This window comes from Macrobrachium nipponense, chromosome 2 (assembly GCF_015104395.2).
Source record: "Macrobrachium nipponense isolate FS-2020 chromosome 2, ASM1510439v2, whole genome shotgun sequence".
NCBI classification, from domain to species: domain Eukaryota; kingdom Metazoa; phylum Arthropoda; class Malacostraca; order Decapoda; family Palaemonidae; genus Macrobrachium; species Macrobrachium nipponense.
The window spans coordinates 50,771,036-50,797,541 of NC_087201.1; the positions used below are offsets into that span (position 1 = coordinate 50,771,036).

Consider the following 26,506-nt stretch of genomic DNA (forward strand, 5'->3'; position numbering starts at 1 on the left):
ATCACATTCATCATCCTCGTTTTACCGTCTCTCCGTCATTTAGATTTCATTAGCCCTAGAGTCCTCTCTTTGGCGGGAAAAACAGTGCAAGAAGGAATGTCCTCTTCATCATGGTCGTGATCACCATATCTCCGTCATTCTCTACGTATTTCATTTCTTTCTATCTTCATCCTCACCATCATCATTGTGTGCCTTCTTCAACGCCACAATCCCCTCCCTGGTGGTTTCGAGTGACTGGTCTTTGTGGAAATGATAGAGTTGGTTTTTATTTGTTTCATGACAAACAATTGGATGGTTGTTTTGTTTTGCAGGTTGAATTTTTTTTTTTTTAAGTTTTCCGGTTTTTGTATTATATTATATTAATATTTTGTGCATTATGCCTGGCAAAGTGCGTTCAAGTTGCGAAAGATATATTTTTATCTTGCTTCTCTGTCTCTACATGTTAGTAATTCTTAATTGGGTGAGGCATTCTTCAACTCTTTAATCTTTTTCAGTGTTTTATGTCTTTCATTATCCTTCCGCATATGGGTTGTTCAAGTCATTTAAGTTTTATATCGGTATTTATATTTCATAATCGACTGATTGTAGTTATAATTGTTTTATTTGACTTGACTGTTTCCTTTTGCGTACTCTCATAAAGTCCTTTTATTTCAAGAAATTTCAAACAATTTACGTAACTTTTTTTTTTTACCATGATACGTCATTCTAATTAAATACAGAAAGCTTTTATATGTTTTTCGTTTCTTTTTGAGCGATTTTTGTGCGACTCTTTGTGCTGTTAATAATTCCTATTTCCTGTCACACAGTTGAGCATTGATTATACAACGAAGAGATCCTTCATCTCGACGATTACTTCTCTCTGGTAAGAGGAGGAGGTTGGTGCGCAAGACCGGTATCGGATGTTGAATCCGAGATCACAAACTCGTCGTGACAACAGCCAAGACACATGAACCTTTCATGAAGGTAGAATTCGATTCTCATTATTCATGGGGTAGAATTTCTACGAATAAAGCCGTTAGGTAATCATATTGTGCCTGCTTGTTTCTTTATGCCTAGGCGCACGCAGTGGCTTGGCCATGTAGGGCTGTTGCGTATAATTCCACTGGTTTGAATTGTTGGGTAAACACGGACAGAAATCCCGAGTGAAAGTGACAGAGGTGTAGTTCTCGTTAAACGGGTTGATCCTAGAGTTCGCCACTTCGACGAAATATCTCTAGGCCATCTCAAATTGATGTGTTGCAGGGCCTTGTCTGATTCGCCTGCATGGTGTGTACACGGTGACTAAACAATTGAAGGAAGTATGCAATCAATGATCTCTGGAGAGCAATATACAAATTCATATCTGTAAAACTAGGAAAAGGCAGTGACACTGTTTTAATTGTTTAAGTGGAGTTGTGAAAATATTCATCTTTTGTAGCTTTTTAAACTTGTGGCTGATGAATTGTTTTTATCTACTTATTTTTTCGACTGACGTTTTGATTTGGGCATTTATTTAGAAATATGTGGATTTCGTTAAAAATTCTGTCCTGCTTTCGTTAGTCCATTAAGCTCATATTGAATTTTACATTTTAAAGATTTATGTTTTTGGTCTTTTGTTGCTAAATTTCTTTTATTTAATTTTAGTACATGTACTCTGCAATTCATCCAATAGTTTGTCATTAATCTTGTATTGACCTAGAACTAGGAAATCGATTTCTCTCTCTCTCTCTCTCTCTCTCTCTCTCTCTCTCTCTCAGCTCCCTTTAAGCATACCTTGATCTCCCACTCGTTCACATTTCAGTTCATCCATTTCCACGGCGTCACATTTCCTTCTACCAATGTGTCTCGTTCCTTCAGTCGTGGTTTACAAACTCCATTGCACATTTGTATGTGTTTGCCCTTGGGTGTTCACCACCAGGCAGAGTAACTTCTCCAGCGTTGATGTTGCTTGAGTTTTCGTTTTCTGTAAAAGACTACTGTTAAAATGGCTGTTTGTTTGTCCATCCTCAGATCTTAACAACTACTGAGAGCTGCAAATTGGTATGTTGATCATCCACCCTCCAATCATCAAACATAACTAAATTGCAGCCCTCTAGCCTCAGTACTTTTGTAAAATTCTATTCCAGGTTAAAGTTAGCCAAGATCGTGCGTTTGGCACAGCTATTGGTGCCAACAACAAATGCCACCACCTGGCCGTGGCTGAAATTTTCATGGACCGCGGCTGAGAGTTTCTTACAACAGTATACGTTATACAGAAAACTCGATTGTGCCGAAGTTTCTGTGTACGTGTTTATATTTGTCGTTGTTCTGTGGTAGAAATGGCCGAGTTGAGGATTGTATGCCTAAGTTAAGAGGAGCGTGAACTGAGACGACTCACTTAGGTGGTGACAAGGTCATTCTTTCTGGAGACACAGAGGAGGGTAGAAAATGACTGACTCTGGAACACGATTTCAATCCTTTCCTTTTCCTTCTGTCATATTTTGGTTAGTTTATTCCTCTGTTCGGTTAGTCCTCTTTCGTAATTGTAATGGCAGATTTTATGGCACTAATTTTTCATGGGATTCAAAATTCATACCCACGTCAGAAATTAAATTTACAGGTTTATTTTCTTTGCGTGGCGTTGATCTTCCGTTCCACATCGTGCACACGTCTATTCTGGGATGTAGACCGCCTCAGTGGTGTGATCGGTATGGTCTTGGCCTGCCACCTCGGTGGCCGCTAGTTCGATTCTCGGGCATTCCACTGAGGGGTAAGATATGTGTATTTCTGGTGATAGAAGTTCACTCTCGATGTGGTTTGGAAGTCACGAAAAGCTGTTCTTACCTCTGCTGAACAATCACTAGTTCCATGCAACGTAAAAACACCTTACAAACAAAAATTCTGGGATGTACCGATTTACTAATGAAAGGGTCGCAAGGAATGAGAGCGGTGATTTTTGTGGTGTCAGCAGTCGGTGTCTAATCTTTGCTGCTTTCTTCCCACTGTGAGACTGTCCTTGGTAGAATTGCTGACGCAGTGTAGAAAGACGATCAGCGCGGATTTCTCTCGTGAAAAGAGCGAATCAAAGTCAAAACAGATTGTAAATGTGGCGACCATATTCCGTAGAGGTTTTGGGATGGGTAAACTACGGGTTGCAAATGTTGCGACTAGGTTTCCTGTTGCGCTATAGAGTGTCAACACAACAACGTTTTGGTCACATGCCTTGTCTCAGCTCCCTCAGGGCCGTGTAAAGAGCCTAATAGTGCCCTTCTCCTCGAGTGACGTCATCGAGGCATTCGAGAATGGATGGGTGTCTGTTTGCAAGGACATTGATTTCCGTCGGAAACAGTTGCTTCAGGGAAAAGCTAATTGTTGGATATTAATCTACTGGGAGAGATTCCGTTGTTGCAATACTTTATTGAGGATATTTTTTTAGAAATAAAATGCTTTCCTTAGGTGTTGCAGAGACACTTTTATGTAGAAGATACTTCATGTGTACATTATTTTAGGGTGCTATAAGATATCATAGTATGAAAACATTTCTTGGTTATAATGTTATAATACTGTAGTAACATTATTGGTAATGATACTGTTCGTGCGTGATTACCTTAGGATGATATATTTTACATAAACAACACTTGTTCCAGAAGATATTTCATTATGCATTATTTATGTTGATTAAAAGATATTTCAGTTGCGCAATACTCTGTTTCCAAAGTGCAGTAGTTAGAAAATGTATCGAAGTGCAGCGCCTTTTAAAAGATATTTTGTTACAATAATTTAGATATTTCAGGAAACGGTTACGTAAGACTCTGGAGTAGCGTTACTGAGCGTTACTTTACTTAAAAGAGATTTTCTATGGTCAAGTCATTTGGAAAATATTTTTCATGGTCATATTAGTCTCAAATGAACAAAATGTTTTTTTCCCGGAACATTGCTTTTAACGATATGTGAAATAGATCTTTGTTGCCTGCTTTATTTCACTTTGCTTGCTTGTTGTGCTTTATTTTTTGTGCGCTGGCTCTTGTTGTTGATTTTCAGCTGAAAAATAAAGTGTAGTCATCAGGAATGAGACCTCATACCTCCATCTACTCTTTCCCCTTCAAGATGACGACAAGTTGATTGATTATACTGACAGCTTTTCGTTGCAGTGGTCGTCTTCCCTATACGTTCCGAGATCAACGTTACTTTCAAGTCTGAAATAATGAGAAATAAGGCAAATGGTGATACAAGTATGAATGAAATTCGTCACAACCATTCTTCTAGACCATCTTTCTCATAATCAGCTTCTGGCCGCTCAGAATTTTGCAGTTTTCCAAGGTGGCCGGCAGGTTTTCAAATTGGCTTCCTGTAGATATGTGAATATTAATATTTAATTGCGTAATCACACTGATATTCATCAGTCACGCTAGGTTGATGTTAAGTTATTGAAAGCAAGCCTTTCAATACAGTTATGTAATTTCGTTGCCTAGAAATATTCAAGATGGCCTGTCATCATATCCAAAATTGCCACCAAAAGGCCAATTATTTGTAGGTGTGTTAATATAAGAGGTAAAAGGTCAAGTAATGCATGAATTTGGGGTAACTTCAGCCCTTACCTCATTTTCACCTTCGTTAGAAGAAAATAGGTAATCAGCTGACTCTAATAGTGTAATAGTGTATTATTGGTGCACTACCAGGGCGCACTGGTTGACACTACGTATAGCTATGAAACTTAGAAAGGGAGTCAGTGCTAGATAACGGTAGACATATGGTAGGTATTAGTTTCCCAAATGCTTTTTAGGTAGCCCCAGTTCAAAGTTAAATAGCCGTACCTGAACTGACGGGAAGTGGGAGAGCCGATTAGGCGTCGCTATAGTCTTGTTTGCTCAAGCCCCAATAAAAGGGAAATATTTGTTTGTTTTCCTGGAGTCAAATCACTCGGCGGGTTTGTTTTTAACCTCTGAAAAACAAATATCGTTCAGAATAAGGAAAATATGTCAACAGACCTAGTGGAATCTTCTCTCCGAGTCAAATTCCTTCCTAATTTGGTAGATATTTTGCCCGCTTGTCTACCTTCCTACTTACCTACCTACCTGCTCATGGAAAGGGCGTACGGATGTGGTGAGAGAGAGAGAGAGAGAGAGAGAGAGAGAGAGAGAGAGAGAGAGAGAGAGAGAGAGAGAGGGGGAGCCATTATTCCAGTGCTGCCTTTTTTCGAGCAAGTATGGTATGAATAATATAATCTGATATGTATAAGTATATATATATATATATATATATATATATGTATGTATGCATATATATATATATATATATATATATATATATATATGTATATATATATATATATATATATATATATATATATATATTATATATATATCTACAAACAATTTAATTTTCATGCATTCATTTTCATACAAATTACGTTTTCATACAAACGTCATTTTCCTGCAGTCTTCTCTTTCATACAAACTTCATTTTCACCCAAACTTCACTTTCACCCAGACTTCATTTTCACCCAAACTTCTTTTCACCCAAACTTCACTTTCACCCAAACTTCATTTTCACCCAAACTTCACTTTCACCCAAACTTCATTTGCTTACAAACTTCAATTTTACCTGAACTTAATTTTTATACCAACTTCACTTTCACCCAAACTGCATTTTCACACCAATTCCATTTTCACCCTGGCTTACTTTTGATACAAATTTCATTTTTACCCCAACTTCATTTTCATCTTGACTTGGTTTTCATACAAGTTTCATTTTCACCTAAACTTTATTTTCATCCAAACCATATTCACCCAAACTTCATATTCTTCCAAACTCCAATTTTACCCAAACTTCATATTCCTATATACATCCTAACTACATTTTCACCGAAACTTCATATTCATCCAAACTTCATTTTAATCCAAACTCCACATTCATTCAGACTTCATTTGAAACCAAATTTCATATTCATCCAAACTTCATTTTCACCTAAGCTTCTTATTCATCCAGACTTCATTTTAACCCAAATTTCATTTTCATCCAAAACTTCATATTCATCCAAACTTCATATTCATCCAGACTTCATTTTCATCATAGTTATATTTTCATCGAAATTTCATTTTGACCCAAATTTCATTTTCAATTAATTTTCATCCATACTTAATTTGAATCAAAGTTTTACTTTCATCCAGATTCCATATTCATCAACCATGGCCATCATCCAATAACTCATCAGAAGTAGCTTAACACTTGGCAAATTTGACATTTAAAAAACTTAAGAGAACAAAATAAAATATTATATATATAATTGAAAGAATATCAGTATTTATGAGGAACGTCCTCACCCTTTGGAATTCAACTTTAGACCTTGTCTTTTAAAGGCCGAAGAACTTCTATCTATATCAAAGGCTTCCTTGGAAGATCGGATCTATTAAACCAGTGGTTCCCCCAACGGGGTCAGGTTTTGGGGGGGCATGTAGCAGAATGCAAGAGGCCATAATCTGAGGATATGTAAGTATAATACCAAAAGAGTTTAAGCAGTCACTGTAGTGAGAGAAATATAAGTGTGCATGCACCATATTTGTGTGTGTATATATATAGTATATAAGTATACGTAATATAATATATATATATATATGAATATATATAATATATATAATATATGTGTGTGTTTGTGTGTTTTTGTAAGCATGTATGTATATGTTTGTTTGCGTTTGTTTATGTGTGAATGACAGAATTATGTATTGTGTTGAGGTCTCCTCATGACTTAATTACCGAAGGCTACTTTTTGCTCAACTGTCGGGAGGAGTGACTCTTATGTATGGGAATAAACGGAAAGGAACCGTATGCTATGTTATTGAATGGGAGGATTTCTCTCTCTCTCTCTCTCTCTCTCTCTCTCTCTCTCTCTCTCTCTCTCTCTACACACACACACACACACACGTTTAGTAAAAGGGGGTAAAAGTAAGGTTATTCAGTAAAAATCTGTTCTCGTTGATGATATAAGAGGAAGTGGCTGTTGTAGTGGATTTGTTTGTAGTAGATCGGTCTTGAATGTGGATGTCAGGAATGGTCTTGACACAGACACAAACACATAATTCATAATAATTACGAATTTCCCTTGTAGCTGAGGGTTGGAGGGCAGGGGTGAGGGGGCGAGAAAGGCAGCGCCTTCCAGGTTCTCAGCAAGCTCTTTAGAGAAGAGGTTGCTAGCCTCCGTTTTTTATTTATTTTAATTTTTTTAAACTCCCAGCAGACAAGGGTGTCCATTCGAAGCTAGATTGATTGGTAGCAGTTGATCTTGTGGCCGCAAAATCAATCCTCGACCACTGACCAATGCCACGTGTTATATATTACACCCGAGTTGAAATCAATTAGATTGTATATTGTTTTTGGCCACCGCCTCTCTCATGCTCAAGGGGACATGAAGACTTGTCATTTGTAATTCCCTTGTGTGTAAGTTATTGCCAATGTAAAACGAATTTGGCATATAAAAGTTTTTTTTTTAATGTAGCGAATTACAAATGTGACGTATAAGATTGTTGCATGTAATGCACACAAACACACACACACACACACACACACACACACACACACACATATATATATATATATATATATATATATATATATATATATGTATTTATATTATATATATATATATATATATATATATAATATATATATATATATATATATATATATATATCCATCCTTAAATCCACGGTAGAAGGGGACAAGTGCTTTCTTAGTATATTCTACAATTTAGAATATACTACGAAAGTACTTGTTCCAAGTCCCTGTTTCACTTACCTTACTACCACGGATTCAAGGATATTCTCAAGTACCTGTTCCTTCGTGCTACATTGGATATACATATATTATATATATAATGTACGTTTCACTTTTGACAATTTTATGTTTCTAATTTCATCAATAACCTCTTAACATCCCGATTCCTTTACATTTTGCTTTGATATGCATATCACAAACAGCGTATATTCGAGCGGGAAGTGAACTAAGAAGCTCTCACTATCTGTGGTTACGCACCATGCTACAAATGTAAGTGATCGACTTCACAATAACAAGTGAAATAATAGTATTTAGGTGTGTTGTGAAGATGACTTAGAAAACTAAAGTCAAACCCTGTTAGGATTTCTACTCGGCATTTTATTTTCCCCTGTGGTATATGTGCATTATTGTATAATTATGTATATATTATATGTATGTATGTATGTATGTATGTATGTATGTATGTATTATGTATGTATATTATATATATATATATATACTGTTAGTGCATTAATTAATATTTGTGGTGGAGATGGGCATATTTAATTATGTACTAGGTGTATTTTATATGTAAATATTGTTTAGAATTTTGGCAATTATTTTATGTAATTTGTTCTCCATAGACCCTTTTTTTCATCTTTGAGTTTGCTGACAAGGTTACTGAGTACTGTCAGTTTTTCCTTCCCTCACTCGCACTGTTTGAGGTATGTTTGGCAGTGCATTTTATTGCATTGGTAACATGGTTCTGTAAATTTGCATTTTGCATCTTCTTTTGTGTTCCTAATTTTTTGTTTTTTGTGTTTTTGTTTTTGTTTTGTTAAAACGTATTTTGACAGCTAGTTGCCTCTTCATTGAACCCGTATTAATATTGATGTTGTTGTAAATATCTACCAAGAGAAATATAATAGGTAAATATTAATGATGCATTACTGTAATCTACAGCATTCCTTTGTTGTTATGTTATAGCGCCTTTATGTATAGAGTTTAATGTCTGTTTACGGTGACTTTTTCATTCCGAATTCCTGCTGTGTATATACTCATACATTGAAGACATGATTTAAAACCACGGAGATTCTGAGTCAAAAGTGCTATTGTCAGCGACGGCGGAGAACTGAACGTTGTGTTATTTCCCCTGAAAATTATGGTTAAGATCAAGGAGTTCAGTCTGACTGACGGTTTCCTACTTCACGTTCGTACCACCTATATCACTTCTAATTCTTTGGTCGTTCCGTGACTTCTCTGCTCTTTCTCTCCCTTCTCCTTTCTTTTGCACACCGTTGGCATAGGTGGTTGTCATGGCTCTTCATCGGTACTTTTTGTCATAAGAAACAATAACCAAGCAAGTTTGTAGTTGCGAAGGAAGATTTCATTCATATTGACAAAGAGAACTTGGTTTGGTGCGACGGAAGAGTTAGGAGAAATAGTAGCAGTGACTAATCTTAGGGCAGTGGATGATGTGAAATGAAAGGGATTCATTTGGATGACACAGTGATCATTAAGGTAATTTTTGTGGTAACGTTGGACATTTTATGAATCAACCTTTTTTCCCTTTCTATTTATGAAAAGGCACTCACTTTACTATTATATAGAACTGAAAACAAAGATGTATTAATTATTTATTTTAGAAATGTCACTGCTGTTACCTTTGTGAGAAGTAAAATATCTTATAGAACTTGTCCAAGTAAAAGTGTAAATTTTCTTATCAAGGTTCATATACCAATCAGAATTTATTCGGGTTGAGAGACTCAGTCTTATATACATGGATGAGGTGATGGTGAATATTCCCAGAACCGTTTTTGAGGTACCGAAGATGAGTGAAATTATTGTTTAAACGATGTTTCCAGCGAAATTTGAAGAGACTCATTTGAAATTGAAGCATAAATGCTAAAAATGTGATGATGTTATATGTGGAGGTAATGGTATGACATTGCAAAAAAATGAATATATAGAAATAAAAAAAAGAAGAACAACTGCAAAGGACAGCATTGGATATCGATGAAAGTCAAACGGCCGAGAGAGTAGCTCATAAAAATAGTGAGCGCAGCAAGTATCTGAAGGAATCTCGGATGGCCATCATGTGTGGGGATTTTGGACTTCCTTATGAAATAAAATTCTCACTAAAGATGTTATTATTAACAGCAGACAGACTGAATGTACGATGACACCGAAGGACGTCTGTAAATGAGTCTCAAGTGTAAAAGTGCCCCTTAGAGCTTTGAGGAAAAAAAGAAAAAAGAAATGTTAGGTGATGACAATTGGATATATTGAATAACAGATGTGAAGGATACTCGAGAATGGTGTTCAGGCAGTAGCCACCCTTAGGTGTCCACGTGCATCCTTGAAAGAATTGGGACGGCCACGTGGATAATAGCACCGAGCCTGAAAGAGCCGAAGTACTCTCCAACCTGCAAATGAGCACTAAATGTTCGGCGTTATTGTTCCAGCCTTTCTGCGCTTTGTGCTGCGCGAGGGTTCGTTTGTTCCTGGGAGCTGTCAGGTGGAAATTGGGTGATGGCCGATTTTCATTGTAATTTTTGTATTGCCCATGAATTACCATTAGTGAAATTTTCGCTTCTAATTTACCGTAAAGAGAGCATTGTCTTTGACTTCAGATGTATTAATTGTAGCCTTCCAGTGTAAATAATGTATTTATAAGAAATTGTTCAGGTGTTAGTAGAAGTCTTGTATTTGTGTCAATTTTTCGAAATAGATTTTATTTAATTGCCTTGTTTAGTTCGCTTCAGAATTGATCACATTTGTCATTAGGCAAGTTATTTGCGCTTCGTTTTATTCCCCTTGCTTTGTCCTCTTTTTACTTCTCAGTTTCCTTTTCTCTTTGGGAGCCCTTGCTCTCGTTGCCTTCTACTTTTACTACTATGGTTGTAGTGCGGATGTAATAATAATAATAATAATAATAATAATAATAATAATAATAATAATGGAAATGATAATAACGAAAATAATCATGTGTATTTTTCAATGTATGGTTTATCAGAGAACTATTGGGTGTTTGGGTGTTTTTCATAAAGATTCATAAGTGATGCGTTGGCATAATAACGATCTCAATTTTTTTGATGGATAGAAAGCATCGTTTTAGCTTAGTTGTTATTTATTGTAAACGTTTTTAATGATAAAATGTCTCGGTAGGAATATGTCGTTCCATTAGGATGCTGTTAGTTTTGAGGAAGTCTGAAATACGTAAACATATTTTAAAACGTTGCGATGCGCGACGGAGACGGAGTGACTTCTAGACATTAGACGGCAATGACAAAAAATTTATTTTGTAATTTGTAATGAAATTGCTTTAGAGAGAGAGAGAGAGAGAGAGAGAGAGAGAGAGAGAGAGAGAGAGAGAGAGAGAGAGTTGGGGGCCGGGGGTAATAGGTGTTTAATGACATTTACTGAGGTTAGATGAGATTAGCTTATTTTAGATTCTTGACGTGTCGTGTAGATATATCGTCATTTTTCTCTCCAAGCTGCAGCGTTGATTTTTTTTCCCATACGAGGATAATCCGCCGCAATTGAGCAAAAATTGACCACTGCAAATTTATGCAAGAAATAGCTCGAAGTATTTATTGCTTTAGTGAAGAATTGTGGCTTGTGGATTGGGAGTGCACCATCCTACAGAGGAGATGATTGGCAGCATGATGGCATTTGGTATCCCAGGGGCCAGGCGCCGTGCTTCTCCGTGGGGGTTAGTGCCGTCAGTGCACCTCATGCGGTGCACTGTAGGGATTACTCCAGGTTCTTTGCAGCGTCCCTTCGGCCCCTGGCTGCAACCGCTTTCGTTCCTTGTACTGTACCTCCTTTCATTTTCCCTTTCTTCCATCTTACTTTCCACCCTCTCCTAACAGTTGATTCATAGTGCAACTACGAGGCTTTCCTCCTGTTACGCCTTTCAAACCTTTTACTGTCAATATCCGTGTCAGCGCTGAATGACCTCAGAGATCCCAGCGCTTGGCCTTAGGCCTAAATTCTATATTCAATCCAATTCAATCAGCCAGGCGTCGTGACCGTTACTTCCATGCCGTCAGTATCAGAGGAAGTGTCTCGTCTCCGTTAGCGCACTTCCCTTCTTCTCTTCTCTTCTCTTCTCTTCTCTTGCGTCACCCTCCGTCATCGCCATTCGCAGTCACGGGAGACCTTCCTCTAAGCCCATGTGGAGATAATGAATTGTCGCGAGTAGTGGTTATACAAGAGGCGACGTCTATTAGGAAATCCATTTAGCTGTCGGTCCTGATCATTACCTTATGCTAATTACCTGGAAATATTTCCTTCCCTCTCTTTCCCTCCTCTGCCAGAGCGGCTCCCTCCCCTTCCTCCCTGCTTCCCTCCCCTGCTGCCTTCACCTCGGAAACTTAACCTTCCAAAATATTTTTGCCCTTGGATGGCCCCGGGGGAAATAGTTGTTGTTAATTAATACCTGACGTTTTGGGGGCTTCTCTTGGGGGTTCGCTGGTGGGTCTCTGGGATCTCTTGAACGCTGTACTATTAATAAAGGTAATAATTTCATTATTATTATTGTAGAATCTACTGGTCACTTTTTTTACCAGATGCATATGCAATTGTAATAGCCCCAATGCCCTCTTAACTTCTTGAATTCTTTGCTCTTTTTTGGATACGCTTGTCTCTACAAAGCCTGAAGATCCAAGTTCAAAGAAATTTGAAGAAGAAATTGTGGTGTCCGGTCCTGGTACACTAACCCAGGTCCAATAATCACAGTCACGTTCCCGACCTGACCACGAGAAGGATTAAAAGTCCACTCCCTCTCATACATACATATACCTGTCGTTTTCAGATATACTTATTTGAGCTGGAATAGACCCATCCTCACCATCGTAGCCCAGTGGGCAATCATTTTTATTGCTTTTTAGGTTGAAATATAATTATGTAGAATCTACTTGTCACTTTTTTACCAGATACATATGCAATTGTAATTGTCCATTTGAATTGCCAACAACATTTCGGCATTTTTGCAGTTGCATTGTACTTATATCAAGTGCATTCATTATGTTGATCTTCATTTTCAAAGTGACCTGATGCTTTCAAAAAGTATGACAGCCTATTTCCCTTGCATTTCCATCCAATTAATAAAAGCATACTTGAACCTACTCCAGGTCTGTTGTTTTAATATTTTTTGATCGGATGAAGTCCTTTTTGTGCAAAGGTTTCTTACCAATTGCATTGCCGCTCTTCCTCCTCGTCTCGTCATTTTATTGTATTGTATAATTATTGAATTTATTTATTCGTTTATTTATTGATTAATTTTTGTTTTCCTAATACCTAATCTCTTCTTTTCGTATTCCCCATTGCCTTCTGTTACTTCTTTCTAATAAACACCATATTCTTTGGAAGCTTGAATTTCAAGTCAATGGCACCTGTGGGCTTGTTCCCTATGGATAGAGTTCATCTTCTCAATCATTTTTTCATTCTAATGAATTGTCATCCTTTAATTTATACAATAACTTCCCCAGGTTTAGATCTTTCCAGTCTTGCTGGTTCTTGAATGAAAAGAATTGATTGCAAGTGAACCTGGTAGATTTTGCCCCTTAGATTTTATCACGACTGCCTTTGGCAATGTTTGCACTAGTAGTTATGGTTAGTATTATTGTTCCCCGCAAAGCAGTTTTGTGGGGGGGGGGGGGGGGGTTTTGGGGGGGGGGGGGGGGGGGGGGGGGGGGGGGGGGGAGTAAGATCTTTCTGTTAGTCTGTTCTTCCGTCACACATTTATTTTCTAAGTAACTTGCACGAAAACGTTGGATTGAATTATATTTAGCACATACGTTGCGCCATTCACGAGATGAGCATCCCATGAAAAACGTCACAACAGGAGCAGTGGAACGCAGACGAAAATATCTGGAATGTTGCTTTTTCACATAAAAGTATGTCTGCTATTTCATCACCCTTACCTGTGCCGGAGATTTTCTACATCAGTTCCAGTGGGTATGCAGTGTGTGTTCCATCTGAAAATATGTTATGCTGAAGACTATGCAGATGGCTGGATCCGAAGGAGGAGTGACATTGCCCGGTATATATTTATGGTAGCAGGGAAATGATAACTGGCCCAGATTTGAACAGCAAAAAGTTCTGTATAGGAAGAGGTTTTCAAGAGGATTAATCTGTTGCCAAAGGGCCGAAGGCTTTCTCGCTCCATCAGCCACAGTAGCCAAGTTTGGGTACCAGGAAAGGACGTAGCAATAAGGACACCTTCCATTGAGCCCCGTTGTGTGTGATCTATCTGGGAATTCTGCAACTGTTAGTCACCCTTCTGTGGAGGATCACAGCCTTATGTTAAACACGCCCTTATAACGTTAACTCAAAACTACAAAACTATATATATTATTATATATATATATATATATATATATATATATTATAATAATATTGTACTGTTTAAAACAAAAAGCATGTAAGCTTTCTGTGTAAGTGTATGAAGTGGCCACTGTTTTGTGGGAGTCAATGTCAATACGCAGGTTCATCCAGGATTCATGAATTAAAAATATGGCTGAAGAAAAGAAACGTACAATATATATGTATATCTAATGAATATATGTTGTATATATATTTATATATATATATATAATATATATATATATATATATAAAATATATATATATATATATATACATATGTGTATATGTGTGTGTGTATATATCGTGTATCCGCTTTATTTACGTGGTATATGTGCAGTAAACTAGTGCCGTCACAAAGGGCGACGACACAAAGAGGGTGAAGGCGGGGTTCCGAGTGACCCCAAATACATAATTCACAGCTGAAGTGAACAGAGACCTGATGTGGATTTCATGAAACTTCTGATGGTTCTGCCCTCGCTTCACCGCATCTCTTATTTCTTATTCTTCGGTTCTGGATTACACTTCGTCCATCGCTGAAAAATGAATGAAACGCCGACGGCTAATCATCGGTCTCTCTAATGTGCAGAGGATGCAGTCGGAATGCAGGTGGGCTGATGCTAATTGATTTAATTCTGCCGTGGCCTCTGGCTTATAGGGAATTAATCATGTCCCGTGATGAGTCATCTCTCCCTCTCTCTTGTCATCTGTACTTCATGTCTAGTTATGCTAATAACTTACTTTTGAACTCACGTTGTCGTCACTGCAATAACCTCGCTCTGTTTTCTCGCTCTCTTTCTCTCTTTCTGTCCTCTCTCAGCTGCCAGTCTCCTTGCAGTATTCTCTCTCTCTCTCTCTCTCTCTCTCTCTCTCTCTCTCTCTCTCTCTCTCTCTCTCAGCTACTAATCTCCTTGCAGTATTCTCTCTCTATCTGGGGGCCCTTGTGGTGTGAATCACTTGCTTGACCAGAGAGAGATATCCCGGGTGGTGAAGTGGGCGCAATCCAGGAATGTTCCGTTAGAGGCATTCTGCTTCTGGTAACCTAAGTAAATCATTTAGTTTGTGGTCAGTTGACTAGAGTGGTCGCAGTCGGGATAAAAAGAGCGAGAGGGAAGAAAGGAGAAATGCCGAGCGCGAATTGCTGTGAAACTTCAGTACAGTATATACCATCATGATTACAAACACCCCCCGCCCCCCATCCCCCTCCGGATGTAACCTCCCTTAACAGTTGTTTCCATCTTTTTCTTGTCCATTTTTCCTGCAGTATCTTCATTTACATATTATAAATATTTACCCTTGTTTGTGATTATAATCAGTTTTCTGTTCTTTCATCTCACGTATGAGTCATAGTGTCTTTTACCATCACGATACTGTATCTGTTAAAGATAGTGCCAGTGATGGTGTGACCTTGAAAACAACCTTTATTGAACGAATCAACTGATGGCGGCTTTCATTATGAATTGCATCCGATGGTTTAGGGTTTGCCTTTTGAGGTTGGTGTTTTCCATCGCTACCTTTGTCGATTACATACAATGTCCCTTAAATGCATTTCTGTATTTTCATTTTTATTATGGCTGTTAACGCTGTTTAATTTAATTGTCATCTTAATTGACACAAGTGATGTCCTTTTTTTTCAAATGTGATCGCCATCGTTATGAGATATGTTTAAAAATTATGATTGGTCACTTATCTGTTATATCTATCGGCATCGTCCATTTTTCTTATACTTCATAACTGTCCCCATTCCTAAATTGACGGTAGAAGTTTTTGGTTACTTTACCGTTTGCTTTTCATCCGTCATAAATGATAAGAGCCCCTCTGTGTATACTAGTTCAGAAAGCTTTCTTTCAAAATATATTGTAATAGACCGTTATGTTGCTCTTTTGAAATACTTCAAACTTAATGCATTATTTTATATAAATATTTACGGTTTTAGCTAAATGTCATCTTATGTGTATATATATATATATATATATATAATATATATATATATATAGATATATATTATATACATAGATAGATAGATAGATATAGATATACAGTAAATAGTACATGTCAGCGAGCGTTACCCCTAACAGGTGTTACTCCAGAGGAAAATCATTGTAATGGTTATTGTCACATTCATACTTTCAACTCCTTGAACATGAATGCATTTTTTTTAGCAAAACTCATAATATTAGGCGACTAGATACGCTTGAACAGGAGGTGCATGAGGTGTGCATTGAAGCCCCTACACTCACGGCATCATCCACCCTGTCATGCACTTTTTGCGCCTCCTGAATGTGAACGCCCTTCTTATTTGACTCCATCTGTGCAACCCATTCTGGGGGGTCTTCCTCTCTTCCTGTAGCTTTTTAGAAATCTATATTCTCTCCGCCGACAAGTCCATTCTCTCCAAATGACCGAATCTTCTCAAAATCCTTTCAGCTGTGCTCATCTTTACTCCGTCCTTATAAAAGTCCACAGTTTCTCTGCCAGTTCCTCTGACGTTGCTTATTTGACGAATATACATTTCATGCTTCACTTCCATAAAGGAGAGGTTGCTTTACAGTCCCTTCACACGGAGAGCTTTTACACATTTCCGTTCTTTTCCCGTTCTGTTGCATACTCCGCACTGTCTTTTTGGCATCACAATTCACATGAGCCTATTTTCTCATCTTAATATCGCTCGTTTTATACCCAACCAAATACTTATATGAATCAACCTCTTCCATGCTTCCATCCTACAAATTAGCCTTCATTGCTCCCATTTCGTGATTAACATTTACCCTCATAACCTTGCTCTTGCTCACATTTACTCTCAACTTTCTCCACTAGCAAACACTTTCAAATCCTGATTCATTTTAGTTTTTCTTTACAATCCCCAATTAGCATTGCATGATCTGCAAACATCAAGCTTTCATCGCTCCGTTCATTGCTCATTTTTTATTGCATTTTTTTCTCGTTTTTTTGCATCAGTCCATAAATAAAGATATTTAGCACCCAAGTACACTTAGCATCCTCTTGTCTGTGATCAACCTTCACACTAAACCTACTGAGTTTTTTTGCTTCACTTCCATCCCCACAGCTTTTAACTGCTTTTAGTATTAACTTTTTCACCATGCTTTGTCAACACCCTTCACATTCTCTCTTTATTCTAATTCTAGCGTAAGCTATTCCTAGGTTTATCTTTGCCCATGGATCTCTCTGCGTTTACTTAAAAATTTCTCCTTTGTGTTTCATAATAAAACCAGATCCACACCCTCTTCTTCAGCGCCTCGGCGGCGTGGTTGGTATGGTATTAGCGTCCCACCTGGGTGGTCGCGGGTTCGATTCTCGGCCATTCCATTGAGGAGTGAGGGATGTGTATTTCTGGTGATGGAAGTTCACTCTCGACGTGGTTCGGAAGTCACGTAAAGCCGTTGGTCCCGTTGCTGAATAACCACTGGTTTCATGCAACGTAAAAGCACCATACAAACAAACAAACAAAAACAAAACCACACCCTCTTCCCATTCTGATCTGACACTGTTCTTCCACTGTCCATCCTGCTGTGATTTGTCTTACTTTCTCAAAGTCCTGTCATACACCTTTCATGATATATAGTAATAAGAAGTCACAAACAGTAAACACGCAATTTTTGTTATTAGCTGAAGCCACTGGAAAAGTTCCAAATGAAACGACAGTGCCAAGTAATTTTGTGTGTTTAACACATCTTAGTGCCCACGAAAGTACTTGGCACTCTGTCGTTTCGTTTTGAACTTTCCCAGTGGCTTCAGCTAATGATATGTACTAAGAAATAACATGCCTCAAAATTTTGACAGTCGCCTTTATCACCGTTACCTTTATGCAGTGGAACAGTTACTCTTCTCGCCTTTTGCTTTGGAATTTTTCCTTTGTCCAAAGAAACCTTACTAATGCTGGTCAGCCATTCACCCGCGCCATCACCCTATATCGAAGCATTCGTCTTGGAATCCCATTAGTTCTTGGTCACCTTCTAGTCTTCAGTTTCTTCGTTGCCTTCGTTATATCCTCAGCAGTCCACCACACAAGGATTTTATGTTATATATATATATATATATATATATATATTCTATATATATATATATCTACATCATACATACATACATACATACATACATACTTTAATACATAACATATATAATCTTGATTTGCTTTCGTCTGCGTGTTTGTGGGAATTTACAGTGTATGTAGTGTCTGTGGGGATGAGTATATTCCTGGATGCAATATTTTTTCTTTTTTTTTCTTTTGCTTTGATTGAATTATCTTGATCTGTATTTCTTAAGTTCATTTGTTGAATAGGATTTTTTTCAAACAAATTGAAGTGATATAATATATTATATATATATATATATTATATATTATATTATATATATATATAGATATATATAATATATATATATATATATATATATATATATGCGCACCTGTGTGTTTGGGAATTTACAGTGTATGTAGTGTCTGTGGGGATGAGTATATTCCTGGATGCAATATTTTTTCTTTTTTTTTCTTTTGCTTTGATTGAATTATCTTGATCTGTATTTCTTAAGTTCATTTGTTGAATAGGATTTCAAACAAATTGAAGTGATGTATATAAAATCAACGTTGTTTTATGACTTGGGGTTGTATGTTTTGTAGTTTAGCCACTAAGGACATCCCTGGTTTTTACCTTAGGTTATTGTGTGATTTCCACTTACACGAGAAAAATGTAAATGATGGATGGATCGTGTGTGCGTTTTTGCATATGTGTGAGTTTGTCTGTGTGTGTATCCTTGTGTATGTGTGTTTGAGAGAGAGAGAGAGAGAGAGAGAGAGAGAGAGAGAGAGAGAGAGAGAGAATTCTTGTCCTCAGGATAAGGTGTACATTTTGAGAACTGCAGATGATGCACAGAGGTAAGAGGGTATTGTATTGTGATAAATGGGTGTTTGCGGTAGGAAGAGAATTGAGAAAGGCGTTGAAGACTGTTGTTGGAAAGGAAATAATTGTAGAGGGAAGTCGAACTGTAAGGTGAAGGCAACTGGAAGGGTTGGCGTGGACAGTGTTTGAGCTACATGGCTTTTGGATTGAGGTAAAAATGATGGCGAATGAAGGTAAAACGTATGACTGAAATAAATAGGTTGAGAAATTCAAAAGCAAAGTCGATACTATTAGAGAGAAACAAATGGATGACGGGGATGTTTTTTTCAGGATGTTTGTGTCGATGAATTGCTCTCAGAAAAGGCAGTGGTGCTGCAGACAAGAGCGAGCCAGCCTTCAAAAGAAGGAGACTGAGAGGATTAAAAGCATGAGGGATCGATGTGGTTTTAGGAGGAGGACTCAGTAGAAAAGTTAACCAACGGATCGATCTAGATTCTAGACGATATCGTTGCTGGTCTAAGGTTTATTGATGAAGAACAAAATTAAAATTATTGTATGGATACATTAACGAATGTTGGAGAGAGGTCAAAGGTTATTGGCATCGGGTTAAATAATTGTTGGCAGAGTTCGGTTTATGGGGTTTTTGAGGTTTTTGAGCTTTTGATGTTTTTGTAGTATTATTAGAACCGAAGTTTTTTATCTTTTTTTTTATGAATATGATTTTCTGTTCATTAATGGATAGATTTTTAAAATGTTTTGTTAATGCGTAATAACTCTAGGTATGCAGGCATATGAATGCATACCCAATACACACACACATAGTACTCACATCCAAGTGAATATATGTGTATATACATACATAATATATATACATATGTAAATTTTGCATATATTCATATATATACATATGTAAATTTTGCATATATTTCTCTTCTCACAGAACTGACAGCGTACCCCTCCACCTGGTTCTGTAAGACACTTCGTCCTCTGACACTTGTTTGTCTCTCAGGTCTTCTTTAACAACATCCATCCACCTTCGCTGCGGTCTCTCCCACCAGCACCTCTATCTGCAGCACTCTCCGCCCTGCATTATTATGTTTCACCCCTTCTCATCACACGGCCATACCACAGCAGTTTTCATTCCCGGACTTTCATTGATAGTTCTACGACTTTGGTAGTTCCCCTTATTCTTCCTCCTGATCACATCCATTTTTGTCACTTTTTTTCATCTCCGTCGCATCCAGTTTCTTCTCTCGTGCTCTCTTTATCGGCCACGTTTCAGCTTCATAGATCAATGTTGGTCCCTTTACTGCCTTAAACACTCTTCCTTTAACCTTTACGTTGATTCTGCTGTCACACAAGACACCTGATATCATTTTCTAATTTTTCCATCCAGCCTGCACTGTGTTATGTCTACATTCAAATTTCCATCACTAGCTACGGTAAACCAAGATAACTTGGTCTACCCTGTTGATCCTTGGCCCTTCCTTACTAATATCGGAGTCTTGATCTTCATTGAACCTAAAGTATTCAATGTTCCTAATGGCCTTTAACCCTCTGTCTTCCAGTATCTTCCTACAGTGCGCTAGTTTTGACTCCACAATCCCTCTGTTGGTGCTGCATATCACGATGTCATCAGCAAACAACACGCACCAAGGGGATTGATCTCTTATTCATTCAGATAACAATCCGTTATCAGGTCATATCGACTTGAAGCAGATCCGTGATATAAATCAGCTTTTGTTGGTATCCATTCAGATTTTCAGATGCTTTGTAATCTCTGTGGGGGTAGGCTTCCTTCGCTCTTGTGAGGTACTTGAAAAAAAGAAAGGAAAATGTTGGTGGTTCCATTTTGAAAAGGTTACAAGGTCTTATAAACAGAGACCAGGAAGTGCTTGAGGCCAGACAAGGGAAAGTTAAGGAAAGCTCTTAGACATCTCATTTGATCAATCTCGTGCACATGACTCTTAGCTGCAGTTGCAGACCGTTCTTCTTTCTTTATGGTGAATCCTAAATGATTGTTAATATACAGCATATGTCATGGACACACACGTAACCTATATATATATATTATATATATATTGTATATATATATATATATATTTATATATATATATAATATATATATATATATATAACAAAAGTCACTGGACATCATTATTTCTAAACCAGGCAGGGGTTCGAATCCCACTTTTCGAGAAGGAGCTTATCAACTGAAATTCCTTTTGGGTGTAACTTGTTACGTAGGTTAGTGAATGTTATACGATATTTATGAATATAGAAAATTCCACAGTGTATGTTACAAATTAATAGTGTTTATATACACACACACACACACACACACACACACATATATATATATATATATATATATATATATATATATATATATATATATATATACACACACACACAACACATCGAGCTACAAATGTCCTTTATATCCAAGTCGCTCTACCTCGGAAGTCCTGATTTCTCTTCTGTCCGCTGGGCGCTGGTTCGAACCCACGAGAAGGACGAAATTATTATCAACGAAAAAATTCCCCTTCGAGGTAGTGCGAATTGGATATTAAAGGACACTTGTAGCTCGATGATGTACGTATATGAATCACGGTGATGTGGTAAAAATTCATATATATATATATATATATATATATATATATATATATATATATATATATATATATATGTGTGTGGTGTTGTGTGTAGTAGTAGTAGTAGTAGTAGTAGTAGTAGTCTTAACAAGAGTTACCGATTTTCTGTTATACAGTCTTATAGATAGACAGTTTTTGTAATGCTATGTACGAACGTTTTAAGACTGGTGTAAATTAAACCTTATCTTTCAACAGCAGGTAGGTATCCGAGATAAAATTGCCGATAGATCCGTTGGTGTTGGCAGTCTTCAATCGAGTAATATTTGAAGGAAAAGACAGTCACCCCCCCCCCCCCTTTAAGGTATGGGGGAATTGGGGTGGGAGTTGGCGATCACATACAAACCGGGCGAGCGCCAAACCAAAGCACTGAGCACACCAGAAGAGTCAGACTCAGACTCAGACTCTCAGTGACTCAGTCTCAGTCTACTCTCACTCACTCAGTGTCTTCATGACGGTGGCGGAGGAAGGACGTACTGCCGTAGCTCCGCAAGTCTCGGTTTTCCCTTCCTGGCCTCCTGTTGTGTTTCCTAAGGAATTTATAGTGTTGGTGCGAAATGGATATATTTAAATATGACGTAAAGATGCTTTATTTGTACGACTGCTTTAAATAGTGCTTTTCAGTACCCCGTTTGCCTCTGTGTTTGTAACGAAGTGAAAATATAAATGTCTCCGTTTTGGGGACTACCTGACTAGAGGTGAGGTTGTATAGTGATATTTTGGGCCGAAGGAAGGAAAGTGGCGGCTTAGCTGTGCTGTGGTGAGGAACCAGAAGCGTGAATATCTCTCTCTCTCTCTCTCTCTCTCTCTCTCTCTCTCTCTCTCTCTCTCTCTCTGTGTGTGCTTCTGGACTCCTGTAAAGGAAATTTATACTTTGAAAACAGCCTTCTGTAGGCCGGCCATCCCTCCCGGAGGACTCTTGAAAGCTTGTCAGTTTATTGGTGAAAGATTATCTGGTGTTACGAAGATTGCCATTGTTTGTTTTCAAGTGCTTTACTTGATAAAATGAATGTTTGCTGGTCATTCCTTTTTCAATGGGACAGCAAAGCTATCCACTCGCTTCCATATCTCATGTGAAAGGAACTTGTGACTTCTTGTGCTTTACTAAAAATAACATTTGGTGTTGGTCATTCCAATCGGAGTAGACGAAAGCTGAAGTATTCACCATTGATAATAAAAAGACATTGTACGTGAAAGTGTCTTCTCCATTTGCAATGGCACTACTGTCAAGAAAGGATTGTGCAAATGCATTAGTGGGAACACGAACGTCAATATTTCATTATATGCTAGATATTTTTAAGGTAACCTCATTTAAGTAAGTCCAGTCGAGGTCAGCTTGATCGATTATCGGAAAAACTGAGTGCTCTTTTGCGTCTGTGTATATCAGAAGGAATGTAGCCTAGTCTAGTTGATGAATAATTTTGTTTTTATAGATCGCTGTCTCCTAGTGACACGACACGATTGATTTTCAACTATTTTATGTTTCTTTCCACGTCGTACCTTTTAGTTTTGTTTTATGAGAATTTGGCATTGAGAGAGCTTAATATATTCTGTTGTTACCAAGAAATACGTTGCATAGAATCATATATTTATGAAAGATATGCAAAGTTAGAGTTACAGAAAGGATAATGAGGATTTTCTGTCACGTTTGTATTGGCACTTGAAGATTAAATTTAGGATAAACATTAAGCATTAATATTTGCTTGTTGGAGAGACGTAAATACATAATAGTGAGAAATATTTTTCGAAATGATGAGGTAATTTGGTGAAATTATGAGAATTATAAATTAACACGTTAGTTTTGCAGTTCTAGTGGGTATTTGAAATCATCTGCAGTCATCCTCGAATGAACTCAAGCAGTTTGGGAAATTGAATGAGCGGGATCAGACCTCCCAGAGGGTGAGGAGGGGGAAAATTTGCATATTTTGGTAGCTGTCAGAAAGAGGCCTCCTCTCAAGCGCTGCCTAGAGGGAAAAAATCGAGTTCCCTCTTCCAGGTGGTCATCGCCCGGGAGGAGTTATATCATCCCATTGCTGAGTGGCAGTCGACAGTGAGCGTGTTGGGATTATTATTATTATTATTATTATTATTATTATTACGTAAGATAGAAGAAACCGTTGACTTTGTTAAGTAATCGTCTACAAAATTAAAAGAACCTACTCTGCTTTCGTCCTCTGTGAATGGAAGGGATGTCGTATAAATGATGAAAATGCATTTGAAGTAAAAGATTAGAAAAATAAGGAAGCTGATCAATTGATAGTCATTTCTCTTTCCTAGTGTGAGATAAATTGCAATATCTTTCGTCAGCTCTGGTTCAGAATTCTGCTTGACATAACTGTGTTCTGGTTTGTCTTTTGCAGGAATGGGTTATATATTAAATTAAGATCTCGGATTGGTATAATAGCTAACTTAGTTTCTGTTTCATATTCGTTTATGAAAAGTTGGTCGAAGTGTAAGTAACAGATAAAATAAGAAGTGCAGAAAAATAAATGAATCCAAGTTTCACTATCTGAAAAAGAAAACAGTTGGAGTGAAGTTAATATAAGTTAGGAATGACGAAGTGTAACAACATTATAAAACAAGGATAAGACAGTTGGAAGTGTAACCAGTGCAGAAATAATTGAAAAATACAGTGGAAGTGAAAGTATCCTCATCTATGCAATGATGGCTTCGGTTAAAGTAGTGATGAGGATGAGAGTGACATAGTTGAAGGCGCTAATATTGACCCTTAGCATATAAGACAAGAGAGAAAACAATTTATTGTGAAAAAAATACAAGAAAACTTATCATCTTTGAGGAGTGCACTTTCCTTCGGGAAAGAGAAGAGGGGGAATTTCTCTTCTTGGATGCCCCATTTTCGTCTCTGCTCCGCCCACCCATCTTCTTTATCTCTCGTGTGAACGCAAGATGCCAAGTCTGGATAACCCCACAGGGATGGAGAACGCTGTCAATAAATGTAAGTCATTCGTTTTTAGCTTGCATTTTCTTAAATTACAGTTTAGAACGTGTCCTATACACCATTTTCGTCCTTGGCTTTGTATTATGTCCTACTTGGCAACAGTAAGCGAAGTCGAGCAATTTTGTCTTGTAGTCTGTGGCGTGTATTTTGTTTTTCAGTTGTATGTGGTATATGACGAGACTTTCTTTCTACTTATTCTGTGTCGTGGTTTTTCTCTCATTTCTATACATGACGATTGTATTTAATATATACTCAAGCATGCAGCACGACGTTTGTTTTGAGAGGACGTTTAGCCCCATGTTTCAAGCACATTTACTTCGTGAGTCTAATTCAAAACTCTCACCTTTTATCGCATCAGAAGTTGTCGTCATATTTTATGGTACTTTATTTCCAAAATGAGGAAGGTGACACAGAACGGTGTCACCTAACCTACGCACACCACACCCGACTCGACATTGCCGTGTCAACACATGGGTCAAATTTCCCTATTATCTCTTAATCTCTCCCTCAAATTAGAGCTTGTGTTTTATTCATACGAGAGCACGCACTCCCAAGGTAAATGCGCAGTATGTAAGAACAAACAAGTTTGCATGTGAATATCAGTGTGACGTGACCACGGAGCTCATTATGTGTATAAAATGTAGTCATGAATACAATAATGGAGGGGTACGGCACGTGATATAGTATAGGTCATCACTTGGAACTGAATTCTATATTTCATGGTAAATGGTAACTATATAAAGCAGTCAGGTTTTGTAGAAAGTGGTTCGTCGATTGTTACGTAGACTGGCGTCACAAAGCAAAAAGGTCACCGACCCGAGGTATATGGATAAGTTGATAATGAAAGTTCTTGTCCGACCAGTCTTTTTTTCACATTACTTATGGTTGTATTTTTTTTAATCGAAATGTACCTTTATCAAGTTTGTTTGCAATTATGATATGAAATTGATGAGATCCGCTGCTGCTGTGTGTGACAACGCGTCTTGCATGTCTCATAAGTTGGATAGAAAATCTTAGAAAATCTTGGATTTGTTTGAAGAAACCTTGTACTATGCTTGGCAGAATATTAATACTCTGTTCAATCGGTTGTGTGAATGTCAGCATATTTGGTGGAAGTAGAAGCTTAGATTGAAACCGAAGTCTTCTTCAATGGTTACAGTTTTTATAGTTTGTGATGTTCAGATTCAGGAAATTATGAGATGGCAGATGACATCTTGGGCAAAAGCGAAAGAATGCGACTACATACTTTGCAGACTGCATACTTAACCCATAAAGGTCTGGTGTTGACACAAGACTTTTCCAAGGTAGAGAAGATGGTTTACAAAACTTCGGCGGCTGATATATGAAGTTCTACTCTGTGTCTGCACTTTCAAGGATGTTGTGCGTCTTCATGCAGCCTTCAAAATTTTGTCGGAGGAAGAACAAAGATGTTCCATACGTGTTTGTGAATTACGATTCTTATTCTTTCGTAAGGATTGCCGAGTGATATATTGAATTCCAAATGTTTAGAAGTTGATTATTGTTAATCTTGTAGTTTTCATTACAGTTCAATCGCAGTGAAATGCAACGTATCTTTGGTTAATGACAACTTGTAAAATAAAGTAGGCAAAATGTATCGTCATTTTTGCTAACGTAGATTGAGGAACATCTTGCTTAATGTTTTCGTTTTGCCTGCGGGTACTTGCACAGCCATGGAACCACTTGAAACCTCTGTCCGCTGATTGCGCTGTCTGTTTTCATGTAGTCTGAAGAGTTCGAAACCTCGAGATGTAGACTTTTATGTTGTTCATGTTTCTCTCTCTCTCTCTCTCTCTCTCTCTCTCTCTCTCTCTCTCTCTCTCTCTAAGAGCCTGCAATTCACGAACCTTATAACGGAAGGAACTTCTCGTCCTTGAAAATCCCACATGCCTTTGCCAAATCTTTCTTTAGGTGTTCGCTTTCTCCTTTTCACTCATTTGTATC

At 37.6% G+C, this 26,506-nt stretch overlaps 1 protein-coding gene across 3 annotated transcripts in view; it reads left to right on the forward strand.

Annotated features, from left to right (window-relative positions):
* LOC135220566 (cytohesin-1-like) overlaps positions 1-26,506 on the forward strand; it is a 522,334-nt gene that overhangs the window by 130,988 nt on the left and 364,840 nt on the right. Inside the window, exons 1-2 of one of the 3 annotated variants that reach the window (XM_064257806.1) lie at positions 22,119-22,135; positions 23,946-24,541. The exons of 1 other annotated variant lie outside the window; for it this stretch is intronic. In XM_064257806.1, the coding sequence (XP_064113876.1) occupies positions 24,493-24,541 (49 nt within the window). In that variant the 5' untranslated portion in view covers positions 22,119-22,135; positions 23,946-24,492. One more of the 3 variants, XM_064257805.1, reaches the window with a different exon arrangement.